Source organism: Oncorhynchus keta, chromosome 36 (assembly GCF_023373465.1).
Source record: "Oncorhynchus keta strain PuntledgeMale-10-30-2019 chromosome 36, Oket_V2, whole genome shotgun sequence".
Taxonomy (NCBI): Eukaryota; Metazoa; Chordata; class Actinopteri; order Salmoniformes; family Salmonidae; genus Oncorhynchus; species Oncorhynchus keta.
In genome coordinates, this window is record NC_068456.1 from 12,673,912 (window position 1) to 12,695,799 (window position 21,888).

Genomic DNA, 21,888 nt, shown 5'->3' on the forward strand with positions numbered 1-21,888 from the left:
ACAAAACATGTACAAAAATGGCAGGTCTTACAGTGAAAAATGAGGGAATCTCACTTTAATAATTAGTGAAAAGACAGTGGGAGGGACTGAAAACACAGAAAGACAAAGATCAAGTATATAAAAAGAAGCAAGCTCTCTAGGTCACAGTGTTGAGGGATGCCCAGTGAGCACCTGTAGTCTAGTCCTACTTTTGACACATCAATCTGTGGGGAGCTCCTCTGAACAGACGGTGTGCACCGCTCTACTCCGGACTGTGTACAGACAGACTCACTAGGAGACGCTCAGTCAGCTGAAGACAGTGAATATACTCAGAGATTGCTCCTAAATCCAGCCACTGAGCCACCATGAACCTCAGGATAGCCACAGATATTTGCTCTCTGAATGGGTCCGAGTCTGAACCCCTCCCTGTTCAACTGGGTCCTAGACTTCCTGACGGGCCGACCCCAGGTGGTGAAGGTAGGCAACAAAACTGCCATGCTGATCCTCAACATGGGGGCCCTACAGGGGTGCGTACTCAGTTTCTCCTGTACTCCTTGTTCACCCATGACTGCGTGGCTACTAGAGTTGACCCCAATTATTTGGTCGATAGGCTGTTGGTCGAAGCAGTAGAATACACACGCACACAAATGTCCCTTTTTCAGGACCCTTTCTTTCAAAGATAATTAGTAAAAATTTGACAGGTGAAACTTATTGAGAGAATGCCAAGAGTGTGCAAAGCTGTCATCAAGGCAAAGGGTGGCTACTTTGAAGAATCTCAAATATAAAATATATTTTGATTTGTTTAACACTTCTTTGGTTACTACATGATTCCATGTGTTACTTCATAGTTTCAATGTCTTCACTATTATTTTTTATAATATAATAAATAAAACCCCAAAACTTTGACTGACTGACTGTATATATGTATGCATGCAAGTATATAGATATATATTTTTTTTAATGGCTCAAGGCACCCGTCTTTTTCGCACCCATCTCAGTGTACTAACCCATTGTTAGGCCGTGGGGATGGCACAGTCCAAGAAGGGGAGTGTGGCTGCACGTCTCTCCAGAATGTGCTCTCTCACCAATTTGTACACATTCATTGTTTCATAACGTCATTGTGTTTGATTGTTAGTGTCTATCAATTCCCCATTACATATATCACCAGTATTACATCTCCCGTTAATTCCTATAATTTCTCATCTACAATGTTTGGTAACGTCTGTTAATGCAATCAATACATTATTATTCCAGTCTTAACATTCTCATTGTCAGAGTGGACACATTGTTTGCAGAGAGCACAACCTTGTGAGAAACAAGTTTGTTTATTTCATTCTATTTACGAGTTGTTAACTTAGTCACTGTTTTTTTGGAGCGCTCCTGTCAATGTTGAGTAAGGACGCACACCTGGTTACACATAGAAGTAGGCCTATAGGATACCTGGCCTGCACACAAATGTAGGCATAAAAATGTTCCCATTTGGGGTTCTGATAGTATTTCTGATTGGCTTAACGCACCACCAGTAATGAGCCGTGGAGCTTCTCAAAGTATTTTTTTCTTCACCTCAAACAGCAAGCAAATGATGCACATCTCCAACTCAATCATCAATAAATTCATTTTAAAAAATCTACAAATGTGATACTGGATTTTTTTCTCTCTCATTTTGTCTGTCATAGTTGAAGTGTACCTATGATGAAAATTACAGGCCTCTCTCATCAGGCCCTGTGCAACTGGGTACTGGACTTCCTGACGGGCCGCCCCCAGGTGGTGAGGGTAGGCAACAACATCTCCTCCCCGCTGATCCTCAACACGGGGGCCCCACAAGGGTGCGTTCTGAGCCCTCTCCTGTACTCCCTGTTCACCCACGACTGCGTGGCCACGCACGCCTCCAACTCAATCATCAAGTTTGCGGACGACACAACAGTGGTAGGCTTGATTACCAACAACGACGAGACGGCCTACAGGGAGGAGGTGAGGGCCCTCGGAGTGTGGTGTCAGGAAAATAACCTCACACTCAACGTCAACAAAACTAAGGAGATGATTGTGGACTTCAGGAAACAGCAGAGGGAACACCCCCCTATCCACATCGATGGAACAGTAGTGGAGAGGGTAGCTAGTTTTAAGTTCCTCGGCATACACATCACAGACAAACTGAATTGGTCCACTCACACTGACAGCGTCGTGAAGAAGGCGCAGCAGCGCCTATTCAACCTCAGGAGGCTGAAGAAATTCAGCTTGTCACCAAAAGTACTCACAAACTTCTACAGATGCACAATCGAGAGCATCCTGGCGGGCTGTATCACCGCCTGGTACGGCAACTGCTCCGCCCTCAACCGTAAGGCTCTCCAGAGGGTAGTGAGGACTGCACAACGCATCACCGGGGGCAAACTACCTGCCCTCCAGGACACCTACACCACCCGTTGTTACAGGAAGGCCATAAAGATCATCAAGGACATCAACCACCCGAACCACTGCCTGTTCACCCCGCTATCATCCAGAAGGCGAGGTCAGTACAGGTGCATCAAAGCTGGGACCGAGAGACTGAAAAACAGCTTCTATCTCAAGGCCATCAGACTGTTAAACAGCCACCACTAACATTGAGTGGCTGCTGCCAACACACTGTCATTGACACTGACCCAACTCCAGCCATTTTAATAATGGGAATTGATGGGAAATGTAAATATATCACTAGCCACTTTAAACAATGCTACCTTATATAAATGTTACTTACCCTACATTATTCATCTCATATGCATATGTATATACTGTACTCTACATCATCGACTGCATCCTTATGTAATACATGTATCACTAGCCACTTTAACTATGCCACTTTGTTTACTTTGTCTACACACTCATCTCATATGTATATACTGTACTCGATACCATCTACTGTATGCTGCCCTGTACCATCACTCATTCATATATCCTTATGTACATATTCCTTATCCCCTTACACTGTGTATAAGACAGTAGTTTTGGAATTGTTAGTTAGATTACTTGTTGATTATCACTGCATTGTCGGAACTAGAAGCACAAGCATTTCGCTACACTCGCATTAACATCTGCTAACCATGTGTGTGTGACAAATAAAATTTGATTTGATTTGAGAACTTGCACAATTTGTGGCTGACTAAATACTTTTTTGCCCCACTGTATGTACATAGTTATTGAACACTGGTCACTTTAATAATGTTTATGGTTTTGAAATTGTTTCTGTAGTTAGAAACAGATAAGATTAGCATTCCTGCAACATTGTGCAAATGTGATTCGATCTTTGAGAAACTAAGCCAACTAATCAAACTGTCCACTTAGGAAGCAACACTGATTGACAATAAATTTCACATGCTCTTGTGCAAATGGAATAGACAACAGGTGAAAATTATAGGCAATTAGCAAGACACCCCCAATAAAAGGAGTGGTTCTGCAGGTGGTGACCACAGACCACTTCTCAGTTCCTATGCTTCCTGGCTGATGTTTTGGTCACTTTTGAATGCTGGCGGTGCTTTCTCTCTTGTGGTAGCATGAGACGGAGTCTACAACCCACACAAGTGGCTCAGGGAGCGCAGCTCATCCAGGATAGCACATCAATGCGAGCTGTGGCAAGAAGGTTTGCGGTGTCTGTCAGCATAGTGTCCAGAGCATGGAGGCCCTACCAGGAGACAGGCCAGTACATCAGGAGACGTGGAGGAGGCCATAGAAGGGCAACAACACCGCAGCAGGACCACTACCTCCGCCTTTGTGCGAGGAGGAGCACTGCCAGAGCCCTGCAAAATGACCTCCAGCAGGCCACAAATGTGCATGCTCAAACGGTCAGAAACAGACTCCATGAGGGTGATATGAGGGCCCGACGTCCACAGGTGGGGGTTGTGCTTACAGCCCAACACCGTGCAGGACGTTTGGCATTTGCCAGAGAATACCAAAATTGGAAAATTCGCCACTGGCGCCCTGTGCTCTTCACAGATGAAAGCAGGTTCACACTGAGCACGTGACAGAGTCTGGAGATGCGGTGGAGAACGTTCTGCTGCCTGCAACATCCTCCAGCATGACCGGTTTGGCGGTGGGTCAGTCATGGTGTGGGGTGGCATTTCTTTGGGGGGCCGTACAGCCCTCCATGTGCTCACCAGAGGTAGCCTGACTGCCATTAGGTACCGAGATGAGATCCTCAGACCCCTTGTGAGACCATACGCTGGTGCAGTTGGCCCTGGGTTCCTCCTAATGCAATACAATGCTAGACCTCATGTGGCTGGAGTGTGTCAGCAGTTCCTGCAAGAGGAAGGCATTGATGCTATGGACTGGCCCGCCCGTTCCCCAGACCTGAATCCAATTGAGCACATCTGGGACATCATGTCTCGCTCCATCCACCAACGCCACGTTGCACCACAGACTGTCCAGGAGTTGGCGGACGCTTTAGTCCAGGTCTGGGAGGAGATCCCTCAGGAATCCATCCGCCACCTCATCAGGAGCATGCCCAGGCGTTGTAGGGAGGTCATATAGGCACGTGGAGGCCACACACACACCACTGAGCCGCATTTAGACTTGTTTTAAGGACATTACAAAGTTGGATCCGCCTGTAGTGTGGTTTTCCACTGTAATTTTGAGTGTGACTCCAAATCCAGACCTCCATGGGTTGATAAATTTGATTTCCATTGATCATATTTGTGTGATTTTGTTGTCAGCACATTCAAATATGTAAAGAAAAAAGTATTTCATAAGAATATTTCATTCATTCAGATCTAGGATGTTTTATTTTAGTGTTCCCTTTATTTTCTTGAGCAGTATATATATATATACACATACTGTATTCTCGACATAGCTCATCCTATTGTACATAACTTGTACTACTTCAGTATTGTCCATACTGTTCTATACACACCACATATTTATATTCTGGACTCTGACATTGCTTATTCTAATATTAATTTCTTCTTTTGCGGGGGCATGTCATGACGTGACGTACAGCATGCAACTCATTCTGTGTCGTACAGCCTCTCCACCAGGTGTAGCGCTTCTCTCGCACATTAAAAACAAGGGACAGGGTAAGGGGGGATACCTTGTCAATTGTACAACTGAATGCATCACTGCAAGACATCATGACTCAATAGCCGCTGTTTACTTCTGAAGATAAATTTAGTGCCGCCCTAAAAACCAGATTCAAATTCAACACAAACCTTCAAATAATGACACATTAAATAAACTCTTTATAGTGTTTATTTACATTTTAGGAGGTGACAAGTTGGACAGATCGGGTGAAAAAAGCCGTTTTCCCACGGCTCACGCAGTAAGATTCATTCCCCAACCGCCATTTTTTTTAAAGACCCCGACAGAGCTTATTGCCTTCTTCAATCATGCAGGGACAGGCAGCATCAAGGTCTCGTCATTGATTTTGCTGGAAAGGGGAGAAACTGTGCCTTACAATGGTACTCATATTACAGTTGACCTGGAAGTATTGTTTTTGGGCGCTAAAATAAGATCAATTGTATGTTACAGCATTATGTACAAAAGTGCTTCAGGTAACTATACTTCACTGTTGGAGCTAGAAACATAAGCATTTCGCTGCACCTTCTTTAACATCTTCTAATCTGTGTACGCGACAAATATAATGGTACTAGCGGTAAAAAGAACCCGCTGTATTCTCTCTCAGTGTCTTAACCATCTTGGTGAGTTGATCCTATCAACAGAGCAGTGCCTTTCCCTTAATGTATGGGAAGAGATACACTTGGGGGGGGGTTCATGTGAAAGGCACTGAACCAGGACACCTTTGTCACAGAGGAGAAATAGACATCAGTTCTTGGGAATAGCCATTCAGCCAATCACTTTCTAATCTAAGCACACACCTTCAGGACAACAGAAGAAGAACAACCGTCTAAAAAAAATCTTGTTGAAATCAATCAAGCAATTTTTTTACCATTAAAGCAGGAATCCTTAATGGTGAAACTGCCATGTCCATTTGTGATACTACAACAAAGAAGTTACTTCAAATACCAAACAGTTTTTTTCCCGCTCCGATGATTTTTTTTTACCACGATGCCGTTTTATCAACAAAACAGAAAATGTGCTGGGGGTGAACAGTTGCGCCATTACCCTTACACGCATTTCAGCTTTAACATTATTAGGGTACTCAAGACACACCCACACAAATGTAAAAACACATGTAAAGTATAAGCACACATTTATAATATTATATACCAAAGGCATACAGATAAACACTGTGGCTGGTACACTGTTGTCTTCCCCCCTGTTAGGCTGTCAGGAAGCATCAGCACTCAGGGCCAATTGATGGCTGATGATGGAATCAGTGAGGCAGATGTGCAAACACGCCTGGTGGAGCAGCCCGCACCACAGGCTTCCTGTCACTATTAAACCCAGCCCAGCAATGGAAAAGGGCTAATCTACTCCACAGCCCGCAAAGTCCCCTCACCCTTACACACAGGTGTTTGAGTGGACTTTACATATTGAACTGGGTGAAGGATCGTGAGGACACTACAGGGGTTGGCCTGGGTATTATGGGATGTCAAGAAGGAGGGTAAAGGAAGGGAGCACCCCTCTAGTCTACAATAGGATGGGAAAGACTTCTAATAAATCGGTATTACAAAAGGAAAGCAAACAATGTTATTACTCAATGTAGGCTAAGTATGGTCAAGGTGAGGGTAAAAGGGAAGCAGAAAGCTCAGTAATTGTTAAACTATTCTAGGTTTAAAATTCAATTAAATTGAAAAACCTTATGCTGAATCACAGTAACTTACCAGTAATACTGTAATATTAAATGAAGCTATATTCTGATACACAAATGTGACCACAACACTACTCAGTATGACTGAAAATACAATTTTTGTTCAAAAAAACATTTGGATTACCTAAAATAATGGGGAACAAAGTAAGGAAATTGTCTGTTGGCGTTGCATTAAAAGACCACAATTGGTTAAATAAAAAAATAAAAACCGTCTCATTTAAGCACCAAAAAAAATGTACAGCTGTGCCATATACAGTGCCTTCCGAAAGTATTCAGACCCCTTGACTTTTTCTTCATTTTTGAGAAAATATTCAATTAAAAACTTAAATACCTTATTATTCATTTCAGACCTTGCTACCTTGCTATAAGACTCTAAATTGAGCTCAGGTGCATCCTGTTTCCATTGATCATCCTTGAGGTTTCTATGACTTGGAGTCCACCTGTGGTCAATTCAATTGATTGGACATGATTTGGAAAGGCATACACCTGTCTATATAAGGTTCCACCGTTGACAGGGTATGTCAGGGCAAAAACCAAGCCATGAGGTCCAAGGATTTGTCTGTAGAGTTCAGAGACAGGATTGTGTCAAGGCACAGATCTAGGGAAGAGTACCAAAAAATTGAATATGAAAAAGTTGAATATGTATATATGTATATATGCCATTTAGCAGACGCTTTTATCCAACACCTGCACAGGATCGGTACATCTGAACATCACACCTGCGGGACAGGTACAGGATGGCAACAACTGCCAGAGTTACACCAGGAACGCACAATCCCTCCATCAGTGCTCAGACTGTCTGCAATAGGCTGAGAGAGGCTGGACTGAGGGCTTGTAGGCCTATTGTAAGGCAGGTCCTCACCAGACAACACCGGCAACAACGTCGCCTATGGGCACAAACCCACCGTCGCTGGCCCAGACAGGACTGGCAAAAAGCGCTCTTCACTGACAAGTCGCGGTTTTGTCTCACCAGGGATGATGATTGCAGGCAATCTCAATGCTGTGCGTTACAGGGAAGACATCATCCTCCCTCATGTGGTACCCTCCTGCAGGCTCATCCTAACATGACCCTCCAACATGACAATGCCACCAGCCATACTGCTCGTTCTGTGCATGATGTCCTGCATGAGAGGAATGTCAGTGATCTGCCATGGCCAGCAAAGAGCCCGGATCTCAATCCCATTGCGCATGTCTGGGACCTGTTGGATCGGAGGATGAGGGCTAGGGCCATTCCCCCCAGAAATGTCTGGGAACTTGCAGGTGTCTTGGTCGAAGAGTGGGGTAACATCTCACAGCAAGAACTGGCAAATCTGGTCCAGTCCATGAGGAGGAGATGTACTGCAGTACTTAATGCAGCTGGTGGCCACACCAGATACTGACTGTTACTTTTTGTTTTGACCCCCCCCCCCCTTTGTTCAGCGACACATTTTTCAATTTTTGTTAGTCACATGTCTGTGGAACTTGTTCAGTTGATGTCTCAGTTGTTGAATATGTATATATGTATATATGCCATTTAGCAGACGCTTTTATCCAAAGCGACTTACAGTCATGTGTGCATACATTCTACGTATGGGTGGTCCCGGGGATCGAACCCACTATCCTGGCGTTACAAGCGCCATGCTCTACCAACTGAGCTACAGAAGGACCAGAATCTTATGTTCATACAAATATTGACACGTTAAGTTTGCTGAGTTTGTTTTTATTTTTTATAAATCGGCAAAAAAATCTAGCAGCCTGCTTTTGCTTTGTCATTATGGGATATTGTGTGTAGATTTGAAGAAGAAAAAAATAAAAGAAAAACATTGGTCCATTTTAGAATAAGGCTGACTCCTTTCAGAATTAGCTAGCTAACTCTGCAAATAGTATTGCTGGGTGATTTAAAAATTCAGTCAATCGATCAATAATAATAATAATAATGTTAGCAGAATGTAAAATCTGTAAAAATGATAGGAATCAAAAAGGTACTGAACTTGTGAAACATCACAGTACGGTTGAAAAATATATGTCAAAACTGGATGGTCTTCAGAAATAGATGGAGGGGTTGAGGGTAGCTGAAGGAAGAGACTAAAAACAAACAAAAGATAACTAATGTAAAATATACTGTCTCCGTAAAATAAATGTATTACACTACCATTCAAAAGATTGGGGTCACTTAGAAATGTCCTTGTTTTTGAAAGAAAAATATTTTGGGGCCATTAAAATAACATCAGATTGATCAGAAATACAGTGTAGACACTATTAATGTTTTTCAGTTTGCTGCAGCTAGAGAATGGAACGAGCTGCAACACTCTGCAACAACTGGACAGCTTTATCTCAATCTCTTTGTTCAAAGACTCAATCATGGACACTCTTACTGACAGTTGTGGCTGCTTTGCTTGCCCTTTGTGCTGTTGTCTGTGCCCTATAATGTTTGTGCCATGTTTTATAATGATGCACCGATAGGACAATTTTGGGATATACCGATATCCAATATTTTCCTTGCCAAAAAACAAAAACTATTTAATTCGGCCTTGATTGGGAGTCCCATAGGGCGGCGCACAATTGGCCCAGCGTCGTCAGAGTTTGCCAGGGTAGGCCATCATTGTAAATAAGAATTTGTTCTTAACTGACTTGCCTAGTTAAATAAAGGTTACACACACGCCAAAAAGTTATTTTGTTGGCATTTACGCATATCCACATTACCAGTAAAACATCATCAAAACCCATTTATTTAAAAATGCTATGTTCTTCCCCAAAAACATAGCAAAACGACAATCTGTTTCAGTAGCTATCGTTAGCTAACTAACAATATAGCTAAGTGTCATCTAAAATAACCCTAATTTCTAAGACAGTTCTTATTTGATTAATGGTGGTCAGACCCATCAATGTGAAGCTAGCCACAATAAGGATTAGCCACAATAGTAGACTTTGAGGTTAGCCTTCAATATAAAAGTATGGCATAATTCTACTCTTTGTATTCATTTGCATTACTATCAATTATATACTTTTAGTTTGAAAGCAAACCTCAAAATCCACTACTTTGCCTAATCCTTATTGTGGCTAGTTTCCCAACACATAACCTGGTCTGGGTTAGCCTCACTAGCCAGATGAAGCTAGCTGGCTGCTTATAACATTATCTTTGGGAAACAGGTTTAAATAGCTGGCTAGCTATTCATTTTCATTAACTGAAGTTCAATTTCAATAGGAAAACAACAAGTGGCAACCTAGCTAATACTTACTCAAGGATTCCTAAATCATTGCTAAGAATAATGAAAATGACTGCAGTTTCTACTGGTCATTGTTTTCAGGCTGGTTGTATTGGTACTAGCTAGGTACCACGCTCTCTACCCCAAAAGTTGCGGTCGAACAAAATCATGCTTTACAACCAACGCGGTATTGAAAACACATCGTTCGTGGCCGGTGTTTGCAGACTTTCTTGTACAGCTTTGACAGTGCTACTGCATCTTTTTTTGACATGCAAAGACCCAAACGGTGTTCCATAGTATGCATGTAGTGAAGCTAATAGCAGTGGCGCTATTACTGTGTAACTCTGGTAGGGCAACATCTGAAAAATAGCGCTGTTGGTAGTGTGTACCGGTGCTCGATCAGTCGGCGAAAGCCAACATTACCCACGACCAGAGAACAGTTGATTGTCAAGGGCAATGAATTCCATTATCTTGGCTCTAATGGATTGCGCCTTTGAGTTGTCTCACTGAAAGGTTCTTACTCCTTCAAATGACTGCTTGACCTTTTGACTGCTCGAGCCACACAGCAGATATTGTGGGCTAGGTTAGGAATGTGTGTTGCATGTGTAGCGCAACATTTTACGTGGAATCATTACGTCACGTACCTACTATATAGGTATGCACGTCAGCTTTGACATCAGTTTTGCACATAGGCGTTAAACTAGACATTGGCCGATACCGATGTTAGCATTTTTAACTAATCTTGGACAATTCGGATTTGGTCACAGATATATCGTGCATCCCTAATGTTTTGTGCTGCTACAATGTTGTGTTGCTACCATGTTGTTGTTATGTTGCCAGGTGTTGCTGCCATAGGTCTCTATGTAGTGTTGTCTCTCTTGTTGTGATGTGTGTTTTGTCCCATATTTAGATAGTATTCTTTTCTTTTTTTTATCCCAGACCCCCGTAGGAGGCCTTTTGGTACACCGTCATTTTAAATCAGAATTTCTTCTTAGCCGACTTGCCTATTGAAATAAAGGTTAAATAACAAATAAAAATGACTATTGTAGCTGGAAAAAGGCTGATTTTTAATGGAATATCTACATAGGCCCATTATTAGCAACCAGCACTCCTGTGTTTCAATGGCACGTTGTGTTAGCTAATCCAAGTTTAGGATTTTAAAAGGCTTACTGATCATTAGAAAACCCTTCTGCAATTATGTTAGCACAGCTACAAACTGTTGTCCTGATTAAAAAAAAAACTGTCCTTTAGAATAGTTGAGTATCTGGAGCATCAACATTTGTGGGTTCGATTACAGGCTCAAAATGGCCATAAACAAAGAATGTTATTTGTTTATGAAGGCTAGAAATGAAGGCTATTCCATGTGAGAAATTGTCAAGAAACTGAAGATCTCGTACAATGTTGTGTACAACTCCCTTCACAGAACAGCGCAAACTGGCCCTAACCAGAATAGAAAGAGTGGGAGGCCCCAGTGCACAACTGAGCAAGAGTACATTAGTGTCTAGTTTGAAAAAAATAATACCCGCAAAACACATCAACAGTGAAGAGGCGACTCCGGGATGCTGGTCATCTAGGCAGAGTTGCAAAGAAAAATACATATATATCTCAGACTGGCCAATAAAAATAAAAGATGAAGATGGGCAAAAGAACACAGACACAGGACAGAGGAACTTCGGAGTCGCCTCTTTACTGTTGACATTGAGACTGGTGTTTTGCGTATACTATTTAATGAAGTTGCCAGTTGAGGACTTGTGAGGCGTCTGTTTATCAAACTAGACACTAATGTACTTGTCCTCTTGCTCAGTTGCGCACCGGGGCCTCCCACTCTTTCTATTCTGGTTAGAGCCAGTTTGGTGAGTATGCAGGCCATGGAAGAACTGGGACATTTTCAGCTTTCAGGAATTGTGTACAGATCGTTGCAACATGGGGCCGTGCATGACCATGCTGAAACATGAGGTGATGGCGGGGGATGAATGGCACAACAATGGACCTCAGGATCTTATCACGGTATATCTCTGTGCATTCAAATTGCCATTGACAAAATGCAATTGTGTTCACTGTCCGTAGCGTATGCCTGCCCATTCCATGACCCCACCCGCCACCATGGGGCACTCTGTTCACAACATTGACTTCAGCAAACCGCTCGCCCACACGATGCCATACACGCTGTCTGCAATCTGCCCGGTACAGTTGAAACCGGAATTCATCTGTGACAGTGGCTATCGAAGGTGAGCATTTTCCCAATTAAGTCGGTTATGATGCCAAACTGCAGTCAGGTCAAGACCCTGGTGAGGAGGATGAGCACGCAGATGAGCCTCCCTGAGATGGTTTCTGACAGTTTGCGCTGAAATTCTTCAGTTGTGCAAACCCACAGTTTCATCAGCTGTCTGGGTGGTTGGTCTCAGACGATCCCGTAGATGAAGAAACCGGATGTGGAGATCCTGGGCTGGCGTGGTACCACATGATCTGTGGACGTACTGCCAAATTGGTGGCTTATGGTAGAGAAATTAACATTTAATTCTCTGGCAACAATAATATAATAAATGCCATTTAGCAGACGCTTTTATCCAAAGCGACAAGTCTGGTGGACATTCCTGCAGTCAGCATGCCAATTGCATGCTCCCTCAAAACTTGAGACATCTGTGGCATTGTGTTGTGTGACAACTGCACATTTTGGAGTGGCCTTTTATTGTACACAACACAAGGTGTACCTGTGTAATGTTCATGCTGTTTAATCAGCTTCTTGATATGCCACACCTGTCAGATGGATGGATTATCTTGGCAAAGGAGAAATGCTCACTAACAGGGATGTAAACTAATTTTGGCGCAACATTTCTGGGATCTTCTATTTCAGCTCATGAAACATGGGACCAACAATTTAAATGTTGCATTTATATTTTTGTTCTGTGCATTAATACATGTGCCACACAGAGAGCCCAGTTCAGAGGATAGTTGGGCCTCATCTCCAGCGATCATTCTTGGAATAAAAACGCAAAGGAATATGCAGAGAAAGAAAGGGAGAGTGACCTTTTTAAGATGGTATCGCCTTTAATCCTTAGCATGGTCCTGCTTGGGACACAAGCTGCAAGAGGCTGATACAACGGCCCAAATGCCACCTTGCATCTGCATCTCTAGTTAGCATATTAATGGAGAGCTAGCTACAGCACTCTGTCTGAAGAGGATGTCATTAGAGGGACACACCGGGTGACAGCCATATTGGTCAAGTTGAACACTTACCTCAGCGGCTGCAGTAAATGGGTTGTACATTGGAAGGAATGTTGAAGAAATTGTGTTGTAGCATGTCTGAGAGTCATAGCTTTTATTGCAGGCAGGTAGCCTAGCGGTTAGAGCATTGGGCCAATAACCGAAAGGTCGGCAGTTTGAATCCCAGAGCCGACAGGGTGAAAAATCTGCTGATGTGCCCTTGATCTATGCACTTAATTGCTCCAGGGTCGCCGTTGATAATGGCAGATATCACACACACACAAATACCACACACACACACACACACACACAACTCTAACTTACAGATCGTGGCAGGCTAGAATGCATGGCTTACAGAGAGTACATACAGTCGCAAGGAACAAATGTTATAGTGGCATTGCCCTCTGCTGGACAGGATGGAAGCTGCTACAACATAATAACATTATTCTGAAAAATGACCTCTTAAATTAAACTAAAATGTATTTTGAGCCAATGCAAATGCCAGTTGTTCACAGAGAGAAGCAGCGTCGGGATGTGAGAGTGATGGTCAGTAATTAGACTTGCCATTTTCGTCTCAAACAGTCATTAGTCACTTCCGAACAAGTCCCATGTCATAATGTTAATATCTCTGAATTACTGCAATTAGAAAAGGTTTGCTCTAAGGCTCGATTATTTTTTGTTGCTTTCAAAATGTCACTGGGGGATATTGACTTTTCAGATGGGGGGAAATAAAACGTTTGAATCAATAGAGCAAGTATTCCATGCTTCTTCTCTAATGACTATGGTCTCAATCATGCTAATATATTTGAATAAAATATACCATCAGTGAAACCGGTAAATGTCACCATAAGGTGTTTTGTACCAGCCAATTAATGTGTCATAAATGTAACTCATCTATAAGAAGTTAAACACCATTGTCATATTGTGACAATTGATTAGGACCACAAAAATAACATGGAGCACCAATACGATACTGCTTGCTGTTCTTCTTAAGGAAAAACCTATGATTCCCTAGCTCCCCTAGTTGAACATGGCAGATTAAATATGTGTCAGTAGCCCTCTGGCTCTTTGTCTGACAAATAGGCATTACGCTTGGGTGGTCTTTAAGAAAGATGACTGGTGTTGTTTTACATGGGGGGAGTGGGGGGTATCTTAAAGAAGCCCACCGTTTTGATGGAGCTGCGTGTTTTCTCTTTCCACTCGTGGCTGCTCAGCTCAAAGGTGCAGTGCACGTAGGTCTCTCTGTCGTACGAGCCAAGGATAAAAAGCCTGAGGGAGAAATTAGAGAAGAAAAAGCTCATTTTAGACAGTAAATCATTGCTGATTCTTTCGGTCTCCCTATGTGTAGTGCATTGCCTACAATATGTAACAGTATATTTAAAATACAGGCGTACACACTTGAAAGACCTTGATGCCACTGTGGACGAACCAAATGATTTGGGCTGGGACAAGTGTTTTCAGGTACAACTAGAATGCATCACTATTTACTATTGTAAAGTGGCTGTTCCACTGGATGTCATAAAGTGAATGCACCAATTTGTAAGTCGCTCTGGATAAGAGCGTCTGCTAAATGACTTAAATGTAAATGTAATGCATCAGAGACCCCTGACAAACACTGTCAAGGCTATTGCTGCCCTTTTGTGTAGTGATGAAAATACACCAAAAAATAGTCAAATACTAAGGTAGTATTGTGTAGATGTGCATTTGAAGTGTTAAACTATTTATATTACAGAATTACTTTCTAAAATATACAGTAGGGAGACCTATTTGAAATTGATAGTTTCAACTTATTTTAAAGTCATCAAAATACAATTGACAAGTGTTTTAAAAAAGTCAACAAAGAAACTGTAGTAACTATTTAGATTTTCCTCAATTACACCACTGGATACGTATGTTCTTGTCCCATTAACTCAATTGAGTCCCCAATTACTGTATACAACAAGCTCTATCTGTATACAGGATGTGCAGATGACATACTGGATTCTGGATGAACAATATGCTGACTGTGTCTCCATCTGCTGGTGACAGACAATACATTTTACACAGATTTGACAACCTAATCCTGCCAGTCAATGAATTGTCAAACTCCTTTAAAAATGCAGGTTAAATCTGGCCACTTAAACTTTGGACACCCTTCTGTCTTGACCAGTGTCTTAACTAGTTCACTAGCCAGTGCCTGACTTTAAATACGTTACCAAAACACACCTAATGTTTTCAATTCATGTATTATATACAGTCGTGGCCAAATGTTTTGAGAATGACACAAATATTCATTTTCACAAAGTCTGCTGCCTCCGTGTCTTTAGATATTTTTGTCAGATGTTACTATGGAATACTGAAGTATAATTACAAGCATTTCATGAGTGTCAAAGGTTTTTATTGACAATCCGCATGCTGTAAATTAACTTCTGGGCCACATCCTGACTGATGGCAGCCCATTCTTGCATAATCAATGCTTGGAGTTTGTCAGAATTTGTGGGTTTTTGTTTGCCCACCCACCTCTTCAGGATTGACCACAAGTTCTCAATGGAATTAAGGTACGGGGAGTTTCCTGGCCATGGACCCAAAATATTGTGATGTTTTGTTCCCCGAGCCACTTAGTTGTCACTTTTGCCTTATGGCAAGGTGCTCTGTCATGCTGGAAAAGGCATTGTTCGTCACCAAACTGTTCCTGGATGTTTGGGAGAAGTCACTCTCAGAGGATGTGTTGGTACCATTCTTTATTCATGGCTGTGTTCTTAGGCAAATTTGTGTGTGAGCCCACTCCCTTGGCTGAGAAGCAACGCCACACATGAATGGTCTCAGGATGCTTTACTGTTGGCCTGACACAGGACTGATGGTAGCGCTCACCTTGTCTTCTCCGGACAAGCTTTTTTTCTAGATGCCCCAAGCAATTGGAAAGGGGATTCATCAGAGAAAATTACTTTACCCCAGTCCTCAGCAGTCAAATCCTTGTACCTTTTGTAGAATATCAGTCTGTCCCTGATGTTTTTCCTGGAGAGAAGTGGCTTCTTTGCTGCCCTTCTTGACACCAGGCCATCCTCCAAAAGTCTTCGCCTCACTGTGCATGCAGATGCACTCACACCTGCCTGCTGCCATTCCTGAGCAAGCTCTGTACTGGTGGTGCCCCGATCCCGCAGCTGAATCAACTTTAGGAGACGGTCCTGGCTCTTGCTGGACTTTCTTGGGCGCCCTGAAGCCTTCTTCACAACAATTGAACCACTCTCCTTGAAGTTCTTGATGATCCGATAAATGGTTGATTTAGGTGTAATCTTACTGGCAGCAATATCCTTGCCTGTGAAGCCCTTTTTGTGCAAAGCAATGATGACGGTACATGTTTCCTTGCAGGTAACTATGATTGACAGAGGAAGAACAATGATTCCAAGCACCACCCTCCTTTTGAAGCTTCCAGTCTTATTCAAACTCAATCAGCATGACAGAGTGATCTCCAGGCTTGTCCTCGTCAACAATCACGCCTGTGTTGACGAGAGAATCACTGACATGATGTCAGCTGGTCCTTTTGTGGCAGGGCTGAAATGCAGTGGAAATGTTTTTTGGGGATTCCGTTCATTTGCATGGCAAAGAGGGGCTTTGCAATTAATTGCAATTCATCTGATCACTCTTCATAACATTCATCATACAAACTGAGGCAGCAAACGTGAAAATGAATGTGTCATTCTCAATTTTTAGCCACGACTGTACAGTTGAAGTCAGAAGTTTACATACACTCAGGTTGGAGTCAATAAAACTCTTTTCAACCACTCCACAAATGTCTTGTTAACAAACTATAGTTTTGGCAAGTCGGTTAGGACGTCTACTTTGTGCATGACAAGTAATTATTCTAACAATTATTTACAGACAGATTATTTCACATAATCACAATTCCAGTGGGTCAGAAGTTTACATACACTAAGTTGACTGTGCCATTAAACAGGTTGGAAAAATTCCAGAAAATTATGTCATGGCATGAGAAGCTTCTGGTAGGCTAATTGACATCATTTGAGTCAATTGGAGGTGTACCTGAGGATGTATTTCAAGGCCTACCTTCAAACTCAGTGCCTCTTTGCTTGACATAATGGGGAAATCAAAAGAAATCAGACAAGACCTCCACAAGTCTGGATAATCCTTGGGAGCAATCTCCAAACGCCTGAAGATACCACGTTCATTTGTACAATGAACAGTACGCAAGTATAAACACTATGGGACCATGCAGCTGTCATACATTTGTGCATCAGGTATCCTCGTGGTTAGAGCGTTGGACTAGTAACTGAAAGGTTGCAAGATCGAATCCCCGAACTGACAAGGTAAAGATCTGTCGTTCTGCCCCTGAATAAGGCAGTTAACCCACTGTTGCTAGGCAGTCATTGAAAATTAGAATTTGTACTTAACTGATTTGCCTAGTTAAATAAAGGTACAAATAAAAAATACCGCTCAGGAAGGAGACGCGTTCTGTGTCCTAGAGATGAACGGACTTAACGTGCGAAAAGTGCAAATCAGTCCCAGAACAACAGTAAAGGACCTTGTGAAGATGCTGGAGGAAACACAAAAGAATCTTCAACAGTAAAACGAGTCCTATATCAACATAACCTGAAAGGCCGCTCAGCAAGGAAGAAGCCAATGCACAAAAAAACGCCATAAAAAAAGCCAGACTATGGTTTGCAACTGCACATGGGGACAAAGATAGTACTTTTTGGAGAAATATCCTCTGGTCTGATGAAACACAAATAGAACTGTTGGCCATAATGACCATGGTTATGTTTGGAGGAAAAAGGGGGAGGCTTGCAAGCAGAAGAATACCATCCCAACCGTGAAGCACGGGGGTGGCAGCATCATGTTGTGGGGGTGCTTTGCTGCAGGAGGGATTGGATTGTATGTGAACTTCTGACACACTGGGAACGTGATGAAAGAAATAAAAGGCTGAAATAAATCATTCCCTCCACTATTATTCTGACATTTCACTCTTAAAATAAAGTGGTGATCATAACTGACCGAAAACAAGGAATCTTCACTAGGATTAAATGTCAGGAATTGTGAAAAAACTGATTTTAAATGTATTTGGCTAAGGTGTATGTAAACTTCCGACTTCACTGTACACAGTATATGTTGGATGCATGGTAGGCAAGAGAAAGCTGCAATCGAGAAAAGACAGTACTGTGAAGCCGTCTTCATCGACCTGGCCAAGGCTTTCGACTCGGTCAATCACCATATTCTTATCAGCAGACTCAGTAGCCTCTGTTTTTCGAATGACTGCCTTGCCTGGTTCACCAACTACTTTGCAGACAGAGTTCAGTGTGTCAAATCGGAGGGCATGTTGTCCGGTCCTCTGGCAGTCTATGGGGGTACCACAGGGTTCAATTCTCGGGCCGACTCTTTTCTCTGTATATATCAATGATGTTGCTCTTGCTGCTGGCGATTCCCTGATCCACCTCTACACAGACGACACCATTCTGTATACTTCTGGCCCATCCTTGGACACTGTGCTATCTTACCTCCAAACGAGCTTCAATGCCATAGAACACTACTTCCGTGGCCTCCACCTGCTCTTGAACACTAGTAAAACCAAATGCATACTTTTCAACTGTTCGCTGCCTGCACCCGCACGCCCGACTAACATCACCACCCTGGATGGTTCCGACCTAGAATATGTGGACATCTATAAGTACCTAGGTGTCTGGCAAGACTGCAAACTCTCCTTCCAGACTCATATCAAACATCTCCAATCCAAAATCAAATCTAGAGTCAGCTTTCTATTTCGCAATAAAGTCTCCTTCACTCACGCCGCCAAACTTACCCTAGCAAAACTGACTATCCTACCGATCGTCGACTTCGGCGATGTCATCTACAAAATAGCTTCCAATACTCTACTCAGCGAACTGGATGCAGTTTATCACAGTGCCATCCGTTTTGTTACTAAAGCACCTTACCACCCACCACTGCGACCTGTATGCTCTAGTCGGCTGGCCCTCGCTACATGTTCGTCGCCAGACCCACTGGCTCCAGGTCATCTACCAGTCTATGCTAGGTTAATCTCCGCCTTATCGCAGTTCACTGGTCACGATGGCAACACCCACCCGTAGCACGCGCTCCAGCAGGTGTATCTCACTGATCATCCCTAAAGCCAAAACCTCCTTAGGCCGCCTTTCCATCCAGTTCTCTGCTGCCTGCGACTGGAACGAATTGCAAAAATTGCTGAAATTGGTGACTTATCTCCCTCACCAACTTTAAACATCTGCTACCTAGGACAGGGTAAGTAAGGGTAAGTAATCCTTCTCACCCCCCTTCTCAAAAAAAGATTTAGATGCAAGTGGCTGTTCCACTGGATGTCATAAGGTGTATGCACCAATTTGTAAGTCGCTCTGGATAAGAGCGTCTGCTAAATGACTTAAATGTAAATGTAATGTAATGCTATTTGAACAGCTAACCGATCGCTGCAGCTGTACATAGTCTATCGGTATATAGCCCACCCAATTTACCTACCACTTCCCCATACTGTTTTTATTTATTTACTTTTCTGCTCTTTTGCACACCAGTATCTCTACCTGCACATGTTCATCTGATCATTTATCACTGCAGTGTTAATCTGCTCAATTGTAATTATTTTCTCCTATGGCCTATTTATTGCCTACCTCCTCATAACTTTTCCACACAATGTATATAGATTTTTTTTTCTACTATGTTATTGACTTGTTTATTGTTTATTCCATGTGTAACTCTGTGTTGTTGTCTGTTCACACTGCTATGCTTTATCTTGGCCAGGTCGCAGTTGCAAATGAGAACTTGTTCTCAACTAGCCTACCTGGTTAAATAAAGGTGAAATAAAAAATAAATAAAAAAGCAAGCATGCATGAAGAGGTTTTTCACTGTCCTTGGGCAGCAAGCAACAGACAGAAAGTAACCAATCAAAACTAAGAGAACATAAAAATAAAGAACATGACAGGCAGTTTAAAATGATCGTATTGCTATTTACAATTTATAAATTATTCATCTGAACTAATTCACTGATCATTTCAGGTCTATTTAGAATATTATAATGTTCCTCTGAATATCAACAACCTTTTATTCCTCCTCTTAAAAATGCATTGTCTATTCAGAAAAACGAAGACTTTCTCGCAATTCGGTTTCATTTGGCTCCAACCCAATGGAATCCTACAGAGACAAACGCAATATTAGGCACAGTAGAGCCGGTGTAAATTGAAGTGGATGGCGTCATTGTTAGACATATCTGGCTGCGCCCAGTGAGGTAAGAGGGTATCCATTTGCAGCAGCTGTAAGGATAGAAGTGCCAGCCAGCCATAGCTTGGGCCTGGCCTCATAATGGGCAAGGACTGTGTATTATTAATGAGGAGCTTTTCTGGTGTCCTACAGTCTTGTGGCCACTCCACCACTATACCCAAGCAACACAACAAAGACTTACACCGCCATCAGGACAGGGTGGAGGAGACACTTCTCAGGCCCAGAGCTGACATGTTTAAGTTGTCATTGGCCCAGAGGAGATGTGGCTGTGTTTTAGGAAGGGAGGGGAGACGACATGAGAGATACATGACCTACCTAAATACGAACAAACTGCTTTTTAACTGTGCAAGGCATTGTCACCCAAATGGATTAAGCTACTTTGAGCAGGAGGTAACATAATTACCTGGTAAATGTGTAGCCTTGCTGGTTAAGTTTATTATTGATGTATTTCCTTCATGGGTGAGGCTAGAGCCTTTACCAAGAGCAGGATTGGACACCTAGCACATATAGTGGCGAAAAATGCAAGGTCTGGATATAGTCCAGACAGTTTTAGCCCCACCATCGGTTATAGATGTGATTCAGATCTGGATTCCAGAACAGAACTCCAGAACAGTCCAGCGCTTGTTCTTGAACCATTCCAAGGTGCTTTTGATGTGTGTTTGGAGTTGTTGTCCAGCTAGAAAACCCACAACCTTTAACAGAGATCCATTTTTTTTTGACACAAGGTTGAACATTGCACTCCAAAACACCTTGACAATCTGCTGTTTTCATGATGTCTTGCACACATTCAACACCCCCATTACCAGAGGCAGCTTAGCACAGCATTACTGAACCTCCCCCATGTTTGATTTTAGGGAGGGTATGATTATCTTTGAATGTTTCATGTGGTCGTTGGTAAACATAGGAAGACCCCTCTACTGAAAGAGACAAGAAAGCCTCATTGAACTTCTTAAAAACCCACCTAAAACAAGCTTAAATACTGGGAAAACTGCTGTGGACCATTGAAACAAATGTAGAGCTAGCTCAGATCAGCACTGTGTATACCGAAAACCAAATTAAGCTTTCAATGAAAAGAACACCTTCTCTACAATCAAACATGGCAAGGTTTGATAATATAGTGGGGTTGCTTTTCTGCCTCTGGTACTAGGGTCCTTGAACACGTGCAGGGCATCATGAAATCAGCAGATTATCAAGTTGTTTTAGAGTCCAAAGTTCAACCTTGTATCCAGAAACTGGGTTTCCATTGAAGGCTGTGGATCTTCCAGCTGGACAAGGCCCCAAACACGCATCAAAACGCACCCAGGAATGGATCAAGAAGAAACGCAGGACTGTTCTGGAGTGGCCAGCGAAGTGTCGGTATCGGAATCACATCCAAAACCTACGGCGAGATCTGAAAGCAGCTGTTGGTAGAGGGCACCACTCATACATAGAAGAATTAGAGCAGTTGCTGCTTTAGAGTGGGCCAAATTGCCAGTAGAAAGGTACAGCAAGGGCCTTCCGGGTGGCGCAGCAATCTAAGACACTGCATGCGGTGTCACTACAGCCTGGGGTTTA

General features: G+C 42.7%; 1 protein-coding gene across 2 annotated transcripts in view; it reads right to left on the reverse strand.

Moving 5' to 3' along the window:
• Nucleotides 1–21,888, reverse strand: part of LOC118369659 (PDZ domain-containing protein 8-like) — a 70,474-nt gene that overhangs the window by 24,864 nt on the left and 23,722 nt on the right. For both annotated transcript variants that reach the window (XR_008095061.1, XM_052498498.1), the window contains exon 3: nucleotides 14,268–14,370. Coding sequence is in view for 1 of the 2 variants with exons in the window: in XM_052498498.1 (XP_052354458.1) it covers nucleotides 14,268–14,370 (103 nt within the window). In the remaining variant the exon portion in view is untranslated. The remainder of the gene's footprint in view (nucleotides 1–14,267; nucleotides 14,371–21,888) is intronic.